This window comes from Vitis vinifera, chromosome 18, assembly GCF_030704535.1.
Source record: "Vitis vinifera cultivar Pinot Noir 40024 chromosome 18, ASM3070453v1".
Classification (NCBI taxonomy): Eukaryota; Viridiplantae; Streptophyta; class Magnoliopsida; order Vitales; family Vitaceae; genus Vitis; species Vitis vinifera.
In genome coordinates this window covers 8,483,415-8,502,440 of record NC_081822.1, presented here as the reverse complement: position 1 = coordinate 8,502,440, position 19,026 = coordinate 8,483,415, and the positions used below count along the sequence as shown (strand labels likewise).

Genomic DNA, 19,026 nt, shown 5'->3' with positions numbered 1-19,026 from the left:
AATCTGATTATTTTTTTTCTCCGTTTGAATTTTGCTCCTACTACCAAATTCCAAATAAAGTCCCTCATGGTGCTATAGCCTATGGTTGATGAGAACTAGCAAATAAAGTCCAAAAAATTGGGTTCTCATGGCCTTTGACTCTTGGGGTGTGATGAAGCTGTTAACAGCTCTTCACCGCGTATCTGTTGTATGCTAATTTTGCAGGAGGGAAAGCTTAAATCAATCAATAATATTCTTGCTAGTTAAATATGGAGTACTGAAATCTGCAGCTGGAAACTGGAGTTCATTGCTCAATTATTAGAGTGGCTGGCATCTAGTCCGAAATGTCCATGTTTACAGATGAAGTGAATTGAATAACCATTAAATAAGTCGAGCTTTGACCTTCCATAAGATAAGCTGACCATCCTTCTATAAAGTCCTATCTTTGTTGTGCGTGGAGGGGGCATATAGTCTTATATTAGGTTTAGCAGATATGATGTGGAACTGTTTGGTAGCTTGACATAACAACTTAACATTTGCTTTATAATTACTTTGCCTCGATATCACATCATATTATCTGAATTTGCAATATATGAAGGACGTCCGTACATAGACAAGTGCTTATTCAAGGAAGAAACAGAAAAACAGAGACTAATGAAGTTTACATCATTAGTTTATGCAGATTACATATGTGAAAACTAAGTACCTAAGGGGACAAAGAGACAGCCTCCATGAACTCCTGGTTGGATTCAAGAGCACTCATCGAGTTTGGCGGTAGGCACACCTCCAAATCTATGCTTCCTCCTCCTTCACGTCCCGGGTAACATGACACTTTCCCATCGAACTTGTGTGCGTAACCGCTCCGAACTGCCAATCCTTTCCCTAATCCAAACTCAATTCCATACTTGTTAAATCTGGGCGAGCTCCCCATCATTACGCTATTGGGGTCAAAAAACAGGCCTAACTGATAAATAAAGTGGGATTGAAACCATGACTCAAGCCAGCCACGCACAGCTTTGTCAGTGTGACCGACCACAGCCTGGTGCAAGAGCCAGGCTGCCCACCCAAGATCATGTTCAAGCAGTTCACCAGCAGTGGCAATGCCTCTCACCGTTTGAATTGAGTTCCCAAAGTAGTTCTCCGGCAAGGGCGGGTCCAATCTTGGTCTGTTACCGATGGCCAGCCTGCAACTGGTTACCTGCTCATGTGGGAAACAGCGCGCTCGTGTTATGGACCTCCAGACAAGTGCGGACAATGCCTGGAAAGAGGAGATTTTGTTGCTGTTGCACTGTGCATTTGCCTTTGCTTTGAGCTTTGCTATTGATTCTGATGAGAAGTGGAAAATTCTCTCTCTGAGTACGGGTGCTTCAAATCTGCTGATGAACTCATCATGGTGAGTGAAAGGAAGGTTGATAATTGGACCATAGCCATCAGGAAACCAGCGCTTGAGGATGGGTGGGCGTGACAGTGTTATGGGACTATTCTTCTCCTGTGCAGTGAATACCTCAGACCATGCGTTGAAGAAATGCCAGAAAGAGGTTCCATCAACCATGCTGTGATTTATGGAACATCCAATGAAGATGCCGTCCACAAGCTCTGTGACTTGAATTGATAGCAAAGACAAGGTGTGACCATCGTGGTTAATCACCCTATCATGATCAAAGAATGATTGGATAACTTGGGGTACATAAATTGGTGAAAGGATATCAGATATTGTCATGTCTGCAGCTGCGTGGATGAATTTCGCTCCGGGACTGTTGTTACAATCTACAAAGACCACGTAAGAGGGTGGACTGTCCTCCTTCTTTGTTGCAAGGCGGCCTGCAAGTGGGTAGAAATGGTCGAGTGTGAGAGCGAGGGAATCCTTGAGCCTGTCCAAGAGAGTTGCCATGAAGTTTTGTGGATCATCCACATCAGGTGGTTTGCTAAAGAGAAGGCCCTTTTGGATATAATTGACGGAGAGCATGGCAAGGTCCCATGGTGTGAGGTAACAGGGCTCCTTGGTCTCTTCTGAAGTGAACTTTGGTTTGATAAAGCATTCTGAGATGAGCCGAACAGTCGGAGTTGCCATTAGACCACCGAGGAGTCTCCTCTGTTCAGGGAAGCCAATAGCTTATCTTCAGCTTCTCCCTACCATTCTTAATGGGCTGCTGTGATTTATAAAGCTGCAGATGAGCATCTCAATTCTTTAAATGATTGTCCTCCCAGTTGCCTGGAAAAGACTAGATCCAGTCAAAATATGAAAAGAATGATGTGAGATTAGATTGTAATAATAATAACTATTATGATTCTAAACCCGTTTTCCAAAAATTAGGGCTGGCAATTCAACCCTAACTCAAAGGCCATAGATGGACCCATTCTTTTAAAAGGTGTTTGGAGGATGAGCCAAAACTGGAGGATGGATGTCAAGCATGACGTCACCCACTTAATGAATTGCTGTATGATTCAATTCAACGGTGCACCGTGACAACAGAAAAATAAATAAATAAACCGAATTGCGTGAGAAATTTCTCAACTTTCTTCACGCCGCTTCCTTTGAAGAGTCCACCGAAAGTTGGTGGGAGCTGGTGGTTACAGAACTGAATTGAACCATTGCCGGGTGGGTGCTTGTGGTTACAGTACTGAATTAAACGTACACGTAATTGCTCAAAGCCTTCTCTATATTCCGGCGCTTGCATATGGGGGAAATAAATTAAATAGACTTAAACGAAGAACCTGCTTGCTTAGTAACAACCTCGACATTGGCCCTTCTTTTAAGGATTCTGATTATGTTAACCTAGTGGAATATTGAACTGAATGAAAATTCAAACTTGGGTTTCTGAAGATGAAATGTAGCCGTCGTTTAAAATCTAGGTGAAAGATTTTGAAGGTTGTACGTTTCTTGTAATGCTTTGAAAACGTGGTGCCGTTGGGGGCCACGTCGGCCTAAAGCTAAATGAGGATTTTCTCGGAAAATCCTGATCATTGTAGTCCATTAGGATACTTCGTCCTTTTTTTTTACAACTTTCACACTAGACCTCTTAGGCCACCTGCTGCGAAATATTCCAATTAGGATCATGGAAATGGAAATTGAATATGTTTGAACTTGTCTTGTCGATTGATAACGGGGCACATGGCCTATCATCAACGTGAGAGCGATTAATGTGTGCAGTCGTTAATACCGTGAGGAAGAAATACAGCTAGGTCCATGATACAAGCGAGCACACTGTTCTAATTTAAAGGGTGCTCTTCCTAAAATAAACTATTAAAACAAATTCTATTTTAATTTGTGAAATATGGGCCCTGAGTTAATCATCCCCAATACCAAACGAAATAGGAACACACCAAAAAGAAAACATCTAGTTTTAAGGATTCGTAGCATCCTATTGCACTTCGACTTATGCAGCAAGACCCCTGAGGCTTGGGTCCCCTTCAATTCATATGGTCCATCAATGCTCCCAAAATTTATTATCTCTCAACCACCATGCTTTTGACTTCTGAGGGTGCAACTCAGGACGGTCGTATCAAATCAGCTAAAGAAAGCAGACGCAGAGCAAATGAGAAGAGAAGATATACAAAATCAGTTAGGTGAGGCACATCGTATGAATTGGTAAGAAATATTTTAGATTAAGGCTAGAGTCAAGCACATGTAAGCAAGAGAAAGACATGATACTTGAAATAGTGCAAGAAACTCCGTAGAAAATGCCATGATCAACACCAAAACTATAGCAATGTCTAAGTCCAAAATTTAATCACAAAATCAAACATAGTATCTATTTAACGTCAGAATTCTATGGTTTGGAATATGCAAGCAACTCAATCGAACACTCGATCGTCAACACCAGAACATAGAATGTATAGCATCCTAAACTTCATCACCAAAAACCAACACACAATATGTTTCAAACTTCAGAATCCTATGGCTAATGTAACTCCATATCAAATGAAATCTAGAGCCTTCACTAGCAGAGAAACTTAATTTAAACTGCTGGAACCACATTTAAGTTCCACCCAACACACTCAGGGAACAAGGCTGTCATTTAGGGACAGTGAGGCTAGTTGTTCGGTTGGGCTGTTAGCCTGCTGCTGAGCAACATTCCTCAGGACGTCCATGGCCTCCGCAACCTTGGACTTCAAAGCCTCTGGCGACTCGAGCAGATGCAAAACCTCAGTCTGGTCCATCTCCAGAAGCATGCCTGTCACTTTAGCTGCCATCTCATGCTCCAGCTGATCCACGAGAGGGTACAAACTTTCACCCAGCATCTAGCCACCATAAAAACAGAAACAACACCATGAGCACCATAAAAAATAAAATAAAGTAAAATAAACCAGGCTCCTAATACAATGCAAACTAAGGTATCAACGATAATGAGAGCAGAAGAAAAAGAAAAAAAATGAAAAAGGCTATTAATACAATGCAAACTAAGGTATATAAACGGCATACTGTTCTTTGCTGATCAGGTGTTGCATTTGCAAGAGCTGAAGCCAAAGCTGAAATGGGCATTGGCTGACCAATTGCAGCATCTCGAAGTGGCACGCCACCCATGTCATATGGAATTGAAAGCATGCCTCCAGCAACACCTGGCATTGGAACATCAGGCATATTGCGGCCAGGAGGGTAGCGGTAGACTCGTCCCCCCCTTGGAAGCATCTGAAACATGAGCAAGTAACAATCATCTTCCCATCAGAGAAGTGAGGGGCATAAAATAAAGTGTAAAATGAAAATTTAGTCCAAAAGCAGAAACTCAAAAACATAGAAAATGTTGCACTTGAACCAACCTGCTGCTGCATCAGGGGCACTGGCTGCTGATTCTGCTGCACAGGACCTGCCCCACGTCTGCCCCCTGGGCGTTGACCCTGCTGACCTTGCTGGACCAGTGGAACAAAGAAATTTGGCATGGGAGCACCACCAGGCCTCATTCCAGGAACGAGTTGCTGCTGGTAACCGAATCCAGCCTGAAAAAATAGATTTTTGGAAATAGATCATCATAACCAGCTACAGTTCCAGCCGTAATAAAAATTTCCACAAAATCTAGTAAAAATCTAAACACCTAAACCAAAGATGCATGGAGTCTAAAACTAAACTGCAAAACGACCCATAAGAAGTAAAGGGTGAAATCCCCAAACTTGACTACAATGAATTCAGTTGACTTGAAAATTTATGTTCTCAATATTATTTTTATGAATATTTAATAAATATAATGGATGAAGAGCTATACAATCATATTGTGTATATCACATCCCTTCAACCTTAAACCTACTTAAAAAAACTAATGCAACAATGGAAATAGCAGACACCATCCTTGCACCAAAAAGTCCAGCAATAAACATTGCAAATGAATCTAAAAGATGCCATCCTTCTCAATCATTACCTCTTCGGGCAAAGATACGACTAGAATTGTACCTAGATTTTTGTCATTCACTATTTGTCCACAAATTTTCACTAAATCAACCCCATAACTTCAAAGAAAGGTTTTGTCCCTAGTAGTAGATGATTAATTGCCACAAGAAATATCCATCCACATAAAAACAGTTCTACGAATCAGTCAACCAACCACACACCCTCAGTGGTGCAGGGAGGGGCCCTAATTCACCAAACCCATACAATCCCAATTGTTGGGATTACACATTTTTAATTATTTCATCCTAGTGAATGCTCCACTTATCCCTATTCATCATAAAAGCACAGGTACATAGAGGAATCTTGAGCTTTCCGTATGCACAACCAATAAGGATTAAACATTTAAAAAACCCAAGGTCTTATGTTGTGTGGAGATGAATGTGAGACTGCTACTCGTAAAAGCAGGGACAAGATAAGGCAAATCAAAATCCTCTCCGTTAACTCATCATAGCTCTCCTAAAAATCCTCAGCAATGTATGTTCCTGTAAAGAGTTTTCATTTCGCTTTTACCAGAACAACCAATTCATTGAATTAAAATGAGAACTATATGGAAGGATGAAATGCCCTTGAAAAACACAATTTGACCAAAAGGGCAAAGAAAGGGAAATAAAAAAGAAAGAGACTCTAAAATCTCTATATAAGAAAATACAAAAACCAAAAGACACCACTTACAAGGCACCCTGATTAGCTAAAAAACCCCTAGGAACCTACATGCAATGGCAAAAATTTTGAACAATTACACATTAAACTTCTAAGTCTTTTGTTTCCTCTTTGAAATCCAAGAAATAATTGTAACAGAATCGCCTTCCACCAAAATGTTTGATATCCCTAGAGATCTCAGCAATAGGCAACCTTCCAAAAAGGGCTAGAATCTATGTCCCTATAGATAGACCCTATTAATGAAGTATAGCTAATAAATCATCCAACTGTATCTCCAAAACACAGCATTACATGCTAATTCCATGCAGGAAAATTGTGGAATTTATTCCAATATGTAACCATTTCCATGTATAATTTGCTCATGTAATATTGAATGAAATAAAGGAGCATTTTCAACCAAAAAACTCTTCCACTATGGTATTCTTTCTTTCATGGCATTCAAGCCTTTACAAATAGCATCCACCTCATCCCATGCCTCCCATGCTCTCCTAAACATGTTTAACCATGCTGTTTCAATTAAGCTTGACAAATCAAACTATCTTTCATGTTCTGCTATAGTTTTCCCAATCATCAAAGGCCATAAATTGCAAAATCTCATCATGGGATCTGACCAAACCTTTTCTTCAGGTGAAGGTGATTCATCAACAATCAATCTTTTAAGTTGGCTGCTGTAAAAGCTACATAAAAGCATTGCTTCAAAAGACCTAGAAAAAATGTATTCAATACAAGCGAAGAACAAGATACTGCAGCTCCCACTACAACTTAAAACAACCAAAAAATGGGAGTCTTAGCATCTCTAGATATACTTTAAAAATTAAGAATGCTCCAGATTAACTTGCAGTGGCTAGAATCCAGCTTCTGACAGATACATTTTAGAAGGCATGAAATTTTATTATGACCCACTAGTTACAAATATCACTACCCATCAGGACCTCCCCAAACTGGATTAAATTTATGGTCTCCTTCTTAGTCGGGAGGTTCCATCAAAGCAGTACAATAATTGTTGGATCATTATCAACCTATGACTAATATGGCTACTGGGTCACAGAAAAAAATGGCCATATAAAACATCAAAATACTACATTCTAATATTTTCTTTCAAACTAATATGAATTTTGCAGGGCACCAAAACAAGCAGGGGAAAGGCCAAGGAGTAGAGGAAGAGGAAATCCCTCTAGGTCCCCCATGTCATATTTGCTCAAAATTTGGTCATATTGCAACAACCTGCTTCTGCAGATACGATCATGGTTATCAGTCCAGCAACAATCAACTGGTGGCAACAATGGTGGCATCTACAGACACCAGCATATATAATATTGGTATTGCACCATGGAGCCATTAATCATTTAAACTACAAAAAGCTGAACAGTCTGAGTTTCCGGTCAAATTTACAAGAGCAAGTTAGCAGTGAGGAGATTTTCTCCACAATTCACATTGGATATAAGTTTATATCCACTGCAATTTGACATCTTCATCTTAATAAAGTTTATATTGTTCCTCAAATATAAAAAAATCTTGTTAGCATTGCTAACCTTGCTACTGATGACAATGTTTTGTTTTTGTTTTATCCTTGTCATTGTCTTAGGAAGGATTGGGTCTTGAAGAAAATTCTGTTGCAGGACAAATTACTCAATGACCTTTACAACAAGTCTCCCAATGCGTAAAGATTCCAAAACGCATTTGTTATTGAGACAGTTACATAACATTTTAGGGCATGTTTGGTTAATAGAATAAGCAGAGAAAGAATTGTATTCCTTGGGAAATCCAAGACAAAAATAAGCATGCAGGATGATTCCAATTTTTATGTTTGGATAACTTAGGTCATGGAATTTGTTATTTCTATTCAAGTTTTGTGTAGTATAGAATTAAAAATAAAATGATAATTAATTACAATAATACACTTTCAATTTGATCAAATATATGAGGTTTCAAAATACATGCATTTTAAAGTATGAAAGAACTTATTAAATAGTTTTTTTAAAAATAAATAAATTTGAAGTGCACATGGTTCATTAAATATTTTTTATTTTTGAAATACTTGCAAAATAACATATGACATTTTTTTAATAAAATATTGGTATGGTTTGTATTTATTAAATTATCTTATAATAGAAAATATTATATATTTTTAAGGAAAAGATAAATAATGATTGAGATAACTTGCAAAATTTATTATATTACAATATTATAAGACATTATCCTTAAAAAATATATATAATGACTAAAATTTTAAAAATTATTAAACAAGATTAAACTAGACATAATATTAAACTAAAATAAAATAAGATTTCAATTACTATACATATTTAAATAAGATTAAACTAAGCCATGATTACATTTATATTTATTTATTCTAAATGTAATCAAAATATCTTCAAGAGATATTAGTATTTTAAGAAAATGAATAACCAATGAATAACCAATGACTAAAAGAAATAAATAATTTACTGAATTACAAAGATATTAGTTTTGAAATAAAGATTGAAAATATGAGAAGAAATGAAATATAATTAGCATTTTATTTATTGAGAGGATTAGATGGATGGTTTACTAGTCATTATTCTTTATCATAAAAGGAAAGCACATGAGTGGAGTTAGAAATTCCTAGGAGCATCATAGGTTTTCAATCAACCATATTTTGTGGGAGATGATTTCCAAGTGGGGATAAATTCCAAAGTTCAAAATGTTGGACGGAATAAAGGCATTGATGGAATGGGAATATGACACCCTTTCCCAAATGCCTATTCTATAAACGAAAATGGCCTTATAAAAATATTGCACAGACAACTTGAACATTCACCAAGAAAAGTTGTTTCTTCTGTTATTAATCTGTTTTTCTTACAATAAGAGATGTTAAATTATTGTCAAATCTTGTTCCTTAGGAAAAAAGGCATAGTTTACCTTTTTCAAGCTGAATATAGTAGCTTAGGCACAGTGCCTAAGCAATTCAATAACTTTAAGAACTCTGAAATAAGCATAGCTGTTGATAGTAGTTAGCTTTATGAGCAATTTTCAACTAAAAAGGCAAAATGCTTCATAAATCTCTTTAGCAATGTCAAAGAACATAAATGTAGCAGTAATACAAGGTTTCATGATATTCCAAAGCTAGGTCATGATTATTGGGTTCTTCCCATATCATTCTTCATTGTCCTCCACGTCATAATGAGGAGAATCATCACACAAAAACTGTAATTTACCCTTTGCCAATATATATTTTCATTTTTTGACCAAGTAGATAATCAGATTCCTTTAATTTTATGGTGTAATTTGGGTACCAATACTGTCTCAAGTCAATTACACAAAAGTTTGATGCTACCATCAAAAGTCATCTAAAAAAATGCAATAGATTGAAGTAACTCACTTGGACAACAAAAGGAGCAAAGGTGTAGAGCTCTAATATCAAGGAAGAAACTCAGCCCAATCTAGACAAAAGTGAACACAACTGCAATTGGGTTTTTAATCTAAGAAAAGTTGTAAAAGATAAAAATAGGGTTTTAAGGAGCAAGTCATGGATGAGATGGTGTAGATAGAGTTCTAATTGACTTATCAAAAACAAAAAAAAAAATAGGGTTCTAATTGACTAGTAAGAATTTCTTGTTGTCACGGTGAACACCTTGAGTTGGAGAGGATGGTTTGCAACTGGAAGTTAGGGTTTCAAACTACGCTTTGATAGCAAGCAAGAGAACTACTGATTTGAGGAGAGACTGTGTGCGCTTTAAGGAGCAAGTCATGGATGAGATGGTGTAGATAGGGTTCTAATTGACTTGTAAGAATTCCGTGTTGTCATGGTGAACACCTTGAGTTGGAGAGGATGGTTTGCAACTGGGAGTTAGGGTTTCAAACTACGCTTTGATAGCAAGCTAGAGAACTATGAATTTGAGGAGAGACTGTGTGCGCCCTCCTGAAAAAGTAGAAAAGTGGATAGCATATAAAAAACAAGGACAATTCCTGAAAAATAAGGTACAGGGGTTCGAAAAAAAAAGAATTAAACACCAATATCAGTACCACACATCCCACCAAGAAAATCAATTTTTTAGACAAAATACCCAGTATCTTGAGCCAAAGCTGTGGGAATGGATAGACATACTTGGACAAGGGTTACTCAACTAAAGAAGTTGGAAGAACCTACAACCTCTACAACAAGATCTTGAATTCTTTTTTCCCATTGAAGCACCTTTACTTTGCATAATTAGATAGGTTGAAATCTCACACCCTCTACAGTTGCTAATTAATTCCCTCTTTCTAACCACCTACAAGCTTCAATGCCTTCACTATCCCTTAAAAGATTGTTATCCATGGAAAATGTGGAACCATATATGGTCTCCTCCCATGCTCCAATTCCCCAAATAACTCAAAATTGAAAAGGAAGACTTTATATCTCAATCCATCTACAATTGAATTCCCAACACCTCACTAAGTTCACACTTAATGTGTATTTTTGCATAATGATGTTTTTTTTTAATAGGTGAGAATAGATGGTAAATATAAAAAGGAAATGCCAAAACAACATCCCAAAGTATATAGGAAGTATACGGACGCCCACAAACTCATCCAAGTGGGAGAGGGAGAGAAACAAAAAACATCACCTATCCTCACTTAAAACCCAGCCAACCAAAAAAGCTAAGAAGAGAAAAAGGCCCCACATCTATAGACACCTTAGACCAAGACCACAAATTACAAACAAAAGAATTTTTCATCCTTTGGACCAAAAAGTCTGCATTATCAAACGCTAGAAAGTTCCTTTCCTTCCACACCGTCCAAAAAATACATAATGGGACCACCTTCCAACACTTTTTGCAGGCTTTACCCACAAAGGACCCATGCCACCCAAGGACTCTCCTTAAATAAAGAGGAGAACAAGAAAAAAGCAACTGCCCTCTTCCATGTCAATAGCCCAAATCATTTAAATAGATGGTTTTGCCTATTGAATTCAGAAAGAACAATCTCTTGAAAAAGAGAAGGGTGTTATTGAGACCATGTCTCTCACATTTTTTTTATAGGTGAGATCATGTCTCTCACATTAGATCCCACTCATTTGTTATATAAGGGCTAACACAAACAAGGCAGCTTTTTCTGATCTCCTATTGGCAAGTTATCATCCAACCATGAGCCCTTCTCCCATTACACTCGCAAAGGTTCAAATTGAATAGTAGTTGTTAACTTCCCAACTTTTCCTTTCTTTGCATTTTTGCTTGTCAGCATCTTTCTTTGATTACCACAAAAAGAAGAAATAACATCCTTAAATTGTCTCAACCAGTTCTGTTATGAGTTACTGCCATCTAAAATCAGCATAAATTTTGTCAATCTAACACATCTTCCATTGATATTGCTATGCGCATCCATAGGGTGGACTTAACGCGGATTTTTTAGCTTCCTGCTAAAGCCCATGCACCTAATTCTTTTCAACTGCCTCTTTCAAATGATCCAACTACCATACAAGCTGTTCATTATTCAAAACAAAACCATAAGTTGCTCCCATACTATTTACAATATGGCCAAACCAGATTTTGCCTCCAGTTTTCTTGACTAAGGACAAAAAAATTATTGTAAAACCAAATAGAAGCACCCTCCTTGTAATTGAATTCTCATAAACCACTACTTTTAAAGAATATTCCACCATAAATTCCATTCAGAGTCACTTTTAAGATCCATCAATAAATCAACCCAATTGCTCAAATATAATTCTTGGAAAAAAAAAAAGAAGAAAAAAACCAATTGCTCAAATGTGATTCTGGGGGGGAGGAAGGAAACAATACCAATTTTACATAAATGGATTGTCTAATTAAAAAAAAAATGAAGAAGAAGAATCTATTTGGATTGGCTTTTGACAAACCAAAAAGTCTTTTTCTACTCTATAAGTTCAGGTAATTTTATTAAAAAAGCTATTGAATCAAGCAAGAGTTTAAGATGAAAGCCAAGAAAATATTGCTTCTCATAGAAGCCTTTCTTTAGCTCTTTTTTTTTTTTATATAGGTAATTTCTTTAGCTTATGCAAGAAGTTATCTTATCTTTAATATAACTTTTACAATACAGTCATTACCTTTCAAAATTGGATTGGGCTTGAACCTCAGTTATATTACCCTTCTAAATTATGGATTTGGGTTGAACTTCACTGTCTGGCTTAAGTAAAAAAATAAAAAATAAAAACCTTATAGCTTAAGTAAAAAACAAGCAACACCAAACAGGACCAAAGAAAAAGTAGTTTATGAGAAATGGAACAAAAGAATAGAAAACAAAATTAAAATTATTACTTGGGGAGGAATTATAGCAGGTGGCCCTTGCCCATAAAATAATTGCTGCCCAAGACCGGGAGCACCAGGAGGGTACATTGGCATCCGAGGTGCAACTGAAGGTGCCATCGAGACGGGCCTCATTTGAGAGAACTGTGCCTGCAAAATCAACACAAGTAAAGAGAGAAAGGCAAGGCAAACAAAGCTAGAAAAAAAACCACTAGTTACGTTATTCTATGAAACTATATGGTGCCCACACAATAAACACAAAAGAAAGAGGCACGAAAAAAATGTAGAGAAAAAACAACGGAAAATGCAAATTCTATGAGAACAACAAGGGTAAGTAATGCGTACATTCACTCCATCTTAGCCTTTCCGCCTAACATAGCAAGAGACCATATTGAAAAGAAAACCTTCAATATACCAAGATATCATATTCTTTGCAATCGCAATTTGAAACCTAATAGCAAAGAAAATCTTAAGATCAGCACTAAGAGTTCTAGACCTTTTTGATAAATCCCAGTTGAAACCATGTTTATGTGCTTCAAATTCAACCATGACTTTCCAACTCCATCCATTTCCTTAGAAGGAGAGAAAATTATAATTTAGGGACACTTAACTCCAAATATTGGGCGTCAAGTTGAAGAATGAAACTATCCATTCTCTTTTCGAACTTGATATTGTCATTGTATTTAAAAGAAAAAAAAAATTTATATCATTTTAAGCATGTTCATGTATACATTTTTCCAAGTAAAATGACAGGTTTGCATATAAATGCAGAAATCCGTCTTTCACTCTTAACATTTACACCAACACTGAGTGTAGTTTTCAAATACATGGTTCTACATGATGAAATTGTGAGCAACATGAAATGATCCTTTTGTTTAAGTAAATACTATTTGTTCTTGGGGGGTGGTGTGGGTGGGTGTTGAAGCATTAATAATAAATTATGTTCAAAGACCAGTACAATCATAAAATATACAGCACGTGGATTAAATCTTCCCTCCCAACATTATTTTAGGTCAATTTAGATTGAACATCCCTGATGGGGGAAAGCCTCTTAAAGTTTATTCAAGGAAGAAAGTGAAGACCTAAGTAAACTTTAAGTAGGATTAATATTAATTAGAATTTAATTGGGATTGGTATTTGTTGGAGTCTAATTAGGATTAGCTAGTTGAGTTATAATATAATTAGAATTTGAGTCATGATAGGTTATTAGAGTCCTAGTAGACTTTGAATTTCTTAGAGAAGCCTATAAATAGGCTAATCAATGTAAATCAAATGATCGAATTTGATGAATAATATTATACTTTCTTTTATTGCAAGGTTGCAACCCTCAATGGTGAGACTCCATTGATTTTCTTCTAGGTGAGACTCCTAGAAGGCCTTAGGGAGACTCTAAGGTTTTCCATCCTTTCTTCATTGTTTCTTCTTTCTCTCTACTTCTTATCTTATAATTTTCTCTTCCATAAAATTTATTCCTTGTTCCTCTCCTTACACCTTAAAATAAAACCCTAGCCCACCTACCCTTGAGTGTAGGCAACCATCCTAGGGTTGTCCTACATCAATCCCTCAATAAACACACAGCAGGCACTCAAAAGTACAAGAACTATTTATTCAACAAGGAAAAATATCAGTTATTCAAACTGAATCTGCATTTTGTGCAGTTGCAGGAGCTATAAATCAATTCCAAAGACAGTCACAAAGTCCCTTTTTTATGGTTTTTTTTCCTTTTACAAGATCACTTTTCTCCAAAGAAGATCATCATTCTGCAATTAGGACAAAGAATCAGGCAACCATGTTCTCATTACATGCAGTTTAGGGCCCTTGGTATTTTCTATTTTTGGTATGTTGTGCATCTCTTACCTCATTCTGTCAAGAAGTTTTCAGGTTGGCATGGAAGTTTTTTGGGAAAATGGAGGAGCAGTTTTGGAGGGTGCTCCACATTGTTTTGGTCTATTTAGAAATAATAACATGATAAAAGATGCTTTGAAGGTGTGGAGAGCTCAGAAGTGATATTAAAAAACCTGTTTGCATGTAACTTGCTTTTGTAGTCAAGTTTGATGTCAATTTGTAGCTTTGATACTTTTATGGATTTAGTTAACTGTTCAGGTGGGGTTTAAGTGATTATTGGTGCCTTTGACACCCATCGTATACCTCTTGTTTACATAGGGTATGACCCTTGCTTAAACACTTTTCAGTAAAATCTTTGTTGTTTAAAAAAATACGTTGAAATAATTTCCCTGATATACTACCTGCAACCTGGCTCTCCTCTCTTCTTTCCTCTGTGCAAGGGCAACATAAAGAGGTTTGCTCACAACCATTTTACCATTCATCTCCGTGAGCTGTAGTAAAAAACATGAAATTGATTATTTCTGAACATAGCAAGAGAATTGCAATACATGGTAAAAGAACCACATAAAAATCAGCTTACTGCTCGAGATGCTTCTTCAGAAGTTGAGAAGGCAACAAATCCCGAGCCTCTACTTATTCCACTTGGGTCACGCATAACCTGTAAAATCATCAGAACAGGGAACTAATTTTAGACCACTGCCACCAAGAGAGGGGTGAGGCATTTGATTAGGACTCTAATTTCTAATATATTTCTTTTTGAGGGAGAACATTTGCAAACCTTGCATGAGGTAATTGTACCAAACTCTGAGAACAATTCCTTTAGTTTATCATCGCCAATGCTATCGTCCAAGTTTTTAATATACAAGTTCACCCCTTGAAATTTGTCTACTACTTCCTTCATACTCTGCTCAAATCGCCCTTTCAGTTCAAGCTCTCTTTCATATTTTTTCTGGGCTTTCCCAACATACCATTCTTTCTCATCAAATTTCTTCCCATTAAGAGCCTCAACTGCTTCAGCAGCATCATCTGCATTCTCAAAGTTAACAAATCCAAAACATTTTGATTTTCCATCTCCATCCCTCATTACAACAACACTAGTAATTATTCCAAATTCTCCAAAAATATTCTTCAGATCTTCTTCTGTTGTTGATTCTGAGAGATTTTTCACATAAACATTATTAAATTTTGTCTTATTCAAAGCAGTTTCTCTCTCCTGCTTCCGAAGAAATTGTCCAACATACACTTGTTTGTCATTAATCAGCATGCCATTCAACTTATCTATAGCATTTTGCGCAGATTCTTCATTATCAAATTGTACAAAACCATAGCCTTTGGACTGGCCAGAAGGATCAGTAGCTATCTTGCAAGAAAGAATGTTTCCGAAAGCAGAAAAAGTATCATGGAGTGCTTTGTTGTCGATTGACTTGTCCAGATTCTGTACCAAAGAGAAGGGATGTTAAATAGCATACACTAATGCCAGATGCAGGTAATACTATCCCATACTGCAGGTGAAATAATAAACAAACACCAAGGCTAAATGCAAGAGGAACAACATAATAATATAAATACCTTAATAAATATATTGGCAGTTCCACTTTTACGAATACTAGGGTCCCGATGAGAGTACATAATTCTGATGGGCTTGCCATTGAGTGGAGTGAAGTTCAGTAGATCCAATGCCCTTGCCGCTGTGATCAAATTGAAACAATGACGTAAGAGAGGTGTGAAGAAGAACATAAAGGGGTACACACAAGTTCAAGTTGTGTATCCCTGAATCACTCCTCTATTTAACTTTTTCTACCAATGAGGTATACTCAAATCAGTCTCAAACGACTAGATAAAAGGTGCCACTGCCACCCTAAACTCAAAGAGGCTATAAGTGAATATCACACAAAGGCTAATATTTCGTGTGTATCACTATTCAACTATCAAATAAACATAGTCAGCATGCAAAAGACTTACCCTTTTTTTGGGGGGGGCGGGGGGTTTAGTGATACATAATAAAGATAGCTACTGAATCCAAAACTATCATTTCCTGTGACTCATTTTCCATTAAATGAAATCCCTTTGCAGCACACGTTTTATAGCATCTTATCTACTTATCAAGTAAGACATTTTGCATAATGAAAAGAAGGGGTTTTCCTTCAGTGCCACGATAAATGTATAATTTGAGGGATTTCAACAGCATTATTGCTCTAGGGAGAGAGCTACCAACATCAATATGCTAAAACTACAGACATCCTAAAGAGTGAGATATGACCCTTGAGTCGAATTATAAGGTAAGGAGGATGAAAGCACAAACCATCTTGAGGGTTGCTATAGTTGACGTAGCCGTAGCCGAGAGATCTCCGGGTGCTCAAGTCTCTACACACCCGTACGGACAGCACTTGGCCGGCCTGGATAAACAGATCGTAAAGCTGCGAATCCGTGATGTTGACGTCAAGGTCTCCCACATATAGCGATGCTGTATTCGCCACTCCATTGGGACCTGCTACTGCGGCCTGAATCTGCGCCATCCAGATCTTTTTTTTTTTCCTTTCTTTTTTCTGATTTTTTTTTCCTTTTTCTGTACTTCCCTCTCCTCAAATTATTCAAAAATCAAACCCTAGAGAGACAATACGAGCACACAACAACAGCAACAGTACTAGACTCCGCGGAGTGGCGCCACTGATATTTTTGTCTGAAAGGATTGGAATCCGACAGCCGATATTAGAATTTTTTTTTCTTGAGATTTCTGAAATTTTTTTTGAAATTTTTGTTTTAGGGTAGGAAACAGAAACAGGAAGAGGAGAGGGAAGGGTAAAGAGGGGATAAAATCGTTCGGAGGAAACCAAATAACGGCGACGGAGTGAACGAAGATGTTTTTTTTTGGGGTAAAGAGGAGGGCAGACCGACCTGCACCGCACCGGCGGTGGTGCAACTGTGGACTTTATGTACCTGGGTAGATGGATTTGGCAACCCTAATTTATGTTGTCGGAAGAAATCTGGGCCGTTAGATTTCTTTCTATGTCCCCAGACGGTTTCCGGTTAGACGGCCAAACTTAAAACGGTTGTCCATTTGTATTTATTAATAATTTAATAGTTCAAAAAAAAAAAACAAAAAAAACCTGATTGTTTTGCGTTAATTGGTTGGTGGCGACACGCGGCAACTTTTGCCCGAGGTTGCGTGGCTGTGGAAGTTTCCATTTTGGTTGCTTGTCTCACCGTTTACGTGGCGTGGGTTGGGCCTTTACCATTGTCTAACTCTGCCGACCCACCAAACCCCCCTAATGGGCTGGATGGGCAGACTACTAGAATAGTCTTTTAGAGAATGATCATGGGCCTTCTCTCTAAATGCAAGACAAGGTAGTATAGTAGTCTGAACTTCGAAGCAACATCGATTTATTTATTTATTTATTTCAACTTGGAAATCTCAGCAAAAAAGAAGAGCCTACGGTCGTCATGGGGCGTGGCAACCCTTTTTTTGGGTACTGGAGCACGCCTGACATTAGAGCGTTCATATAATTCATCCATCCAAGTGCTCCTTTCTCATACGCTTTATGTAGGGGCCAAATGGTAGCGATTTCACACTAACAAAGTTACAAAGAAGCTAGTATGACTTCTTTACAGAAGCCTTTTCCTTTCTTGACTAAAAGAAGATTTAACGTCTAAGGATTTGGATCCCACACCTCTCTTTTAAGGAGGCAGCTTTCTCATTAGGTATATTACCGTATTAGCCTATAGTTGGAGAACTCAAAGGGATTATCAGCCGGCCCATGAATATTTCTCTTCTTCCTCCCACCATCCCTTTCTAATCATATCTTATGTCCACTTTCAAACCCAAAAAAAAAAAAGGACACGAAGTGCGTTTAAAGGCTCGCGAATATACTATAATTTCCTAATCCAAACTCCAAAGCGGCTAACCCTGCTGAAAGATGAGTTAGTGGCTCCTTATGATCAACAAATTTTGTCATACTGACGTCACATGGCCAAACTAATGATGACTATCATATTTAAACCAAGTTTAGTTATTGAATCTTAGGATAAATTTTTAAAATTATTGAATGCTTATGGTATATTTAATATGACTTCATGATATTTTTTTTTCCCAAGGAAAAGAAAATACACTGGTTAGATAATGATTTTTTTTTTCTTCAAAATTTATGATTAATCTTTCAATTCATTAATTTGAGAGAGCAGAAAGGGTGATCTTCAATTTCTTAAATTATTTCTCCTTTTAGATTCAGGGTAGAAGTAGCATTCATATATTGCAATGATTACATTTTACAAAAATATTGATAAATATCATGTTAAAATTCAAATAAAATACATTGATGAGATAACAATTGATCTAAACTTCTAAAAATATTGATAAAAGTTTCTAATAAATAATAATATAATATAACTTAAAAATATATAATTACTAAAAAAAATGGTTCATTTAATTTGAATATATAATTATTTTTATTTAAAAATTTTATTTTTTTATTTACAATTTTATGTTTTCCTTATATTTAATTGATATATATATATATATATATATATAATATAAAAAAACTTATTAAAAAATTATGAACAAAGTTTTATATGTTTAATAATCAATTAAATCATATTCTAAAATAAGATAATTAAAATAAATTAATTTATTAAAATTTTGTTTTAAGATTTAATTTTAGAGAGTATTGTATTACTTAAATATAACATATGCGAATATAAATAATACCGGTAAAGAAACCAAGGGTTTCTTAGAAAACTGTTTTTGGAAATAATTTTTTTATTTTTCATAACAAAAAAAGTTAAAAAATACGTTTCACAATAAAAATTATGTTTTCTGTTTTTTATTCTCAAAAGCATAAAATATTTATATTTTTAAATAAAATCTTTTATTTGTTTTAAGTGGGTTTTACTTGTTTTTTAATAGTTGTTTTAAAAAATAATTATACA

General features: G+C 36.3%; 2 protein-coding genes across 2 annotated transcripts; both read right to left on the bottom strand.

The window, feature by feature from the left end:
- Positions 1-495: 495 nt before the first annotated feature.
- Positions 496-2,404, bottom strand: LOC100260914 (uncharacterized acetyltransferase At3g50280). Its single transcript, XM_002284880.5, has one exon. It carries the CDS (start codon positions 2,048-2,050, stop codon positions 686-688), a length of 1,365 nt encoding a protein of 454 aa, XP_002284916.3. The 5' UTR covers positions 2,051-2,404; the 3' UTR covers positions 496-685.
- Positions 2,405-3,682: 1,278 nt separating this feature from the next.
- LOC100255846 (polyadenylate-binding protein 2-like) lies at positions 3,683-17,209 on the bottom strand. Its single transcript, XM_002284887.5, has 9 exons — positions 16,406-17,209; positions 15,673-15,791; positions 14,882-15,538; positions 14,684-14,761; positions 14,505-14,594; positions 12,271-12,408; positions 4,738-4,914; positions 4,403-4,609; positions 3,683-4,221 (listed from the first exon to the last, which is right to left on the bottom strand). Exons 1-9 carry the CDS (start codon positions 16,617-16,619, stop codon positions 3,979-3,981), a joined length of 1,923 nt encoding a protein of 640 aa, XP_002284923.1. The 5' UTR covers positions 16,620-17,209; the 3' UTR covers positions 3,683-3,978.
- Between the last annotated feature and the right edge of the window lie 1,817 nt (positions 17,210-19,026).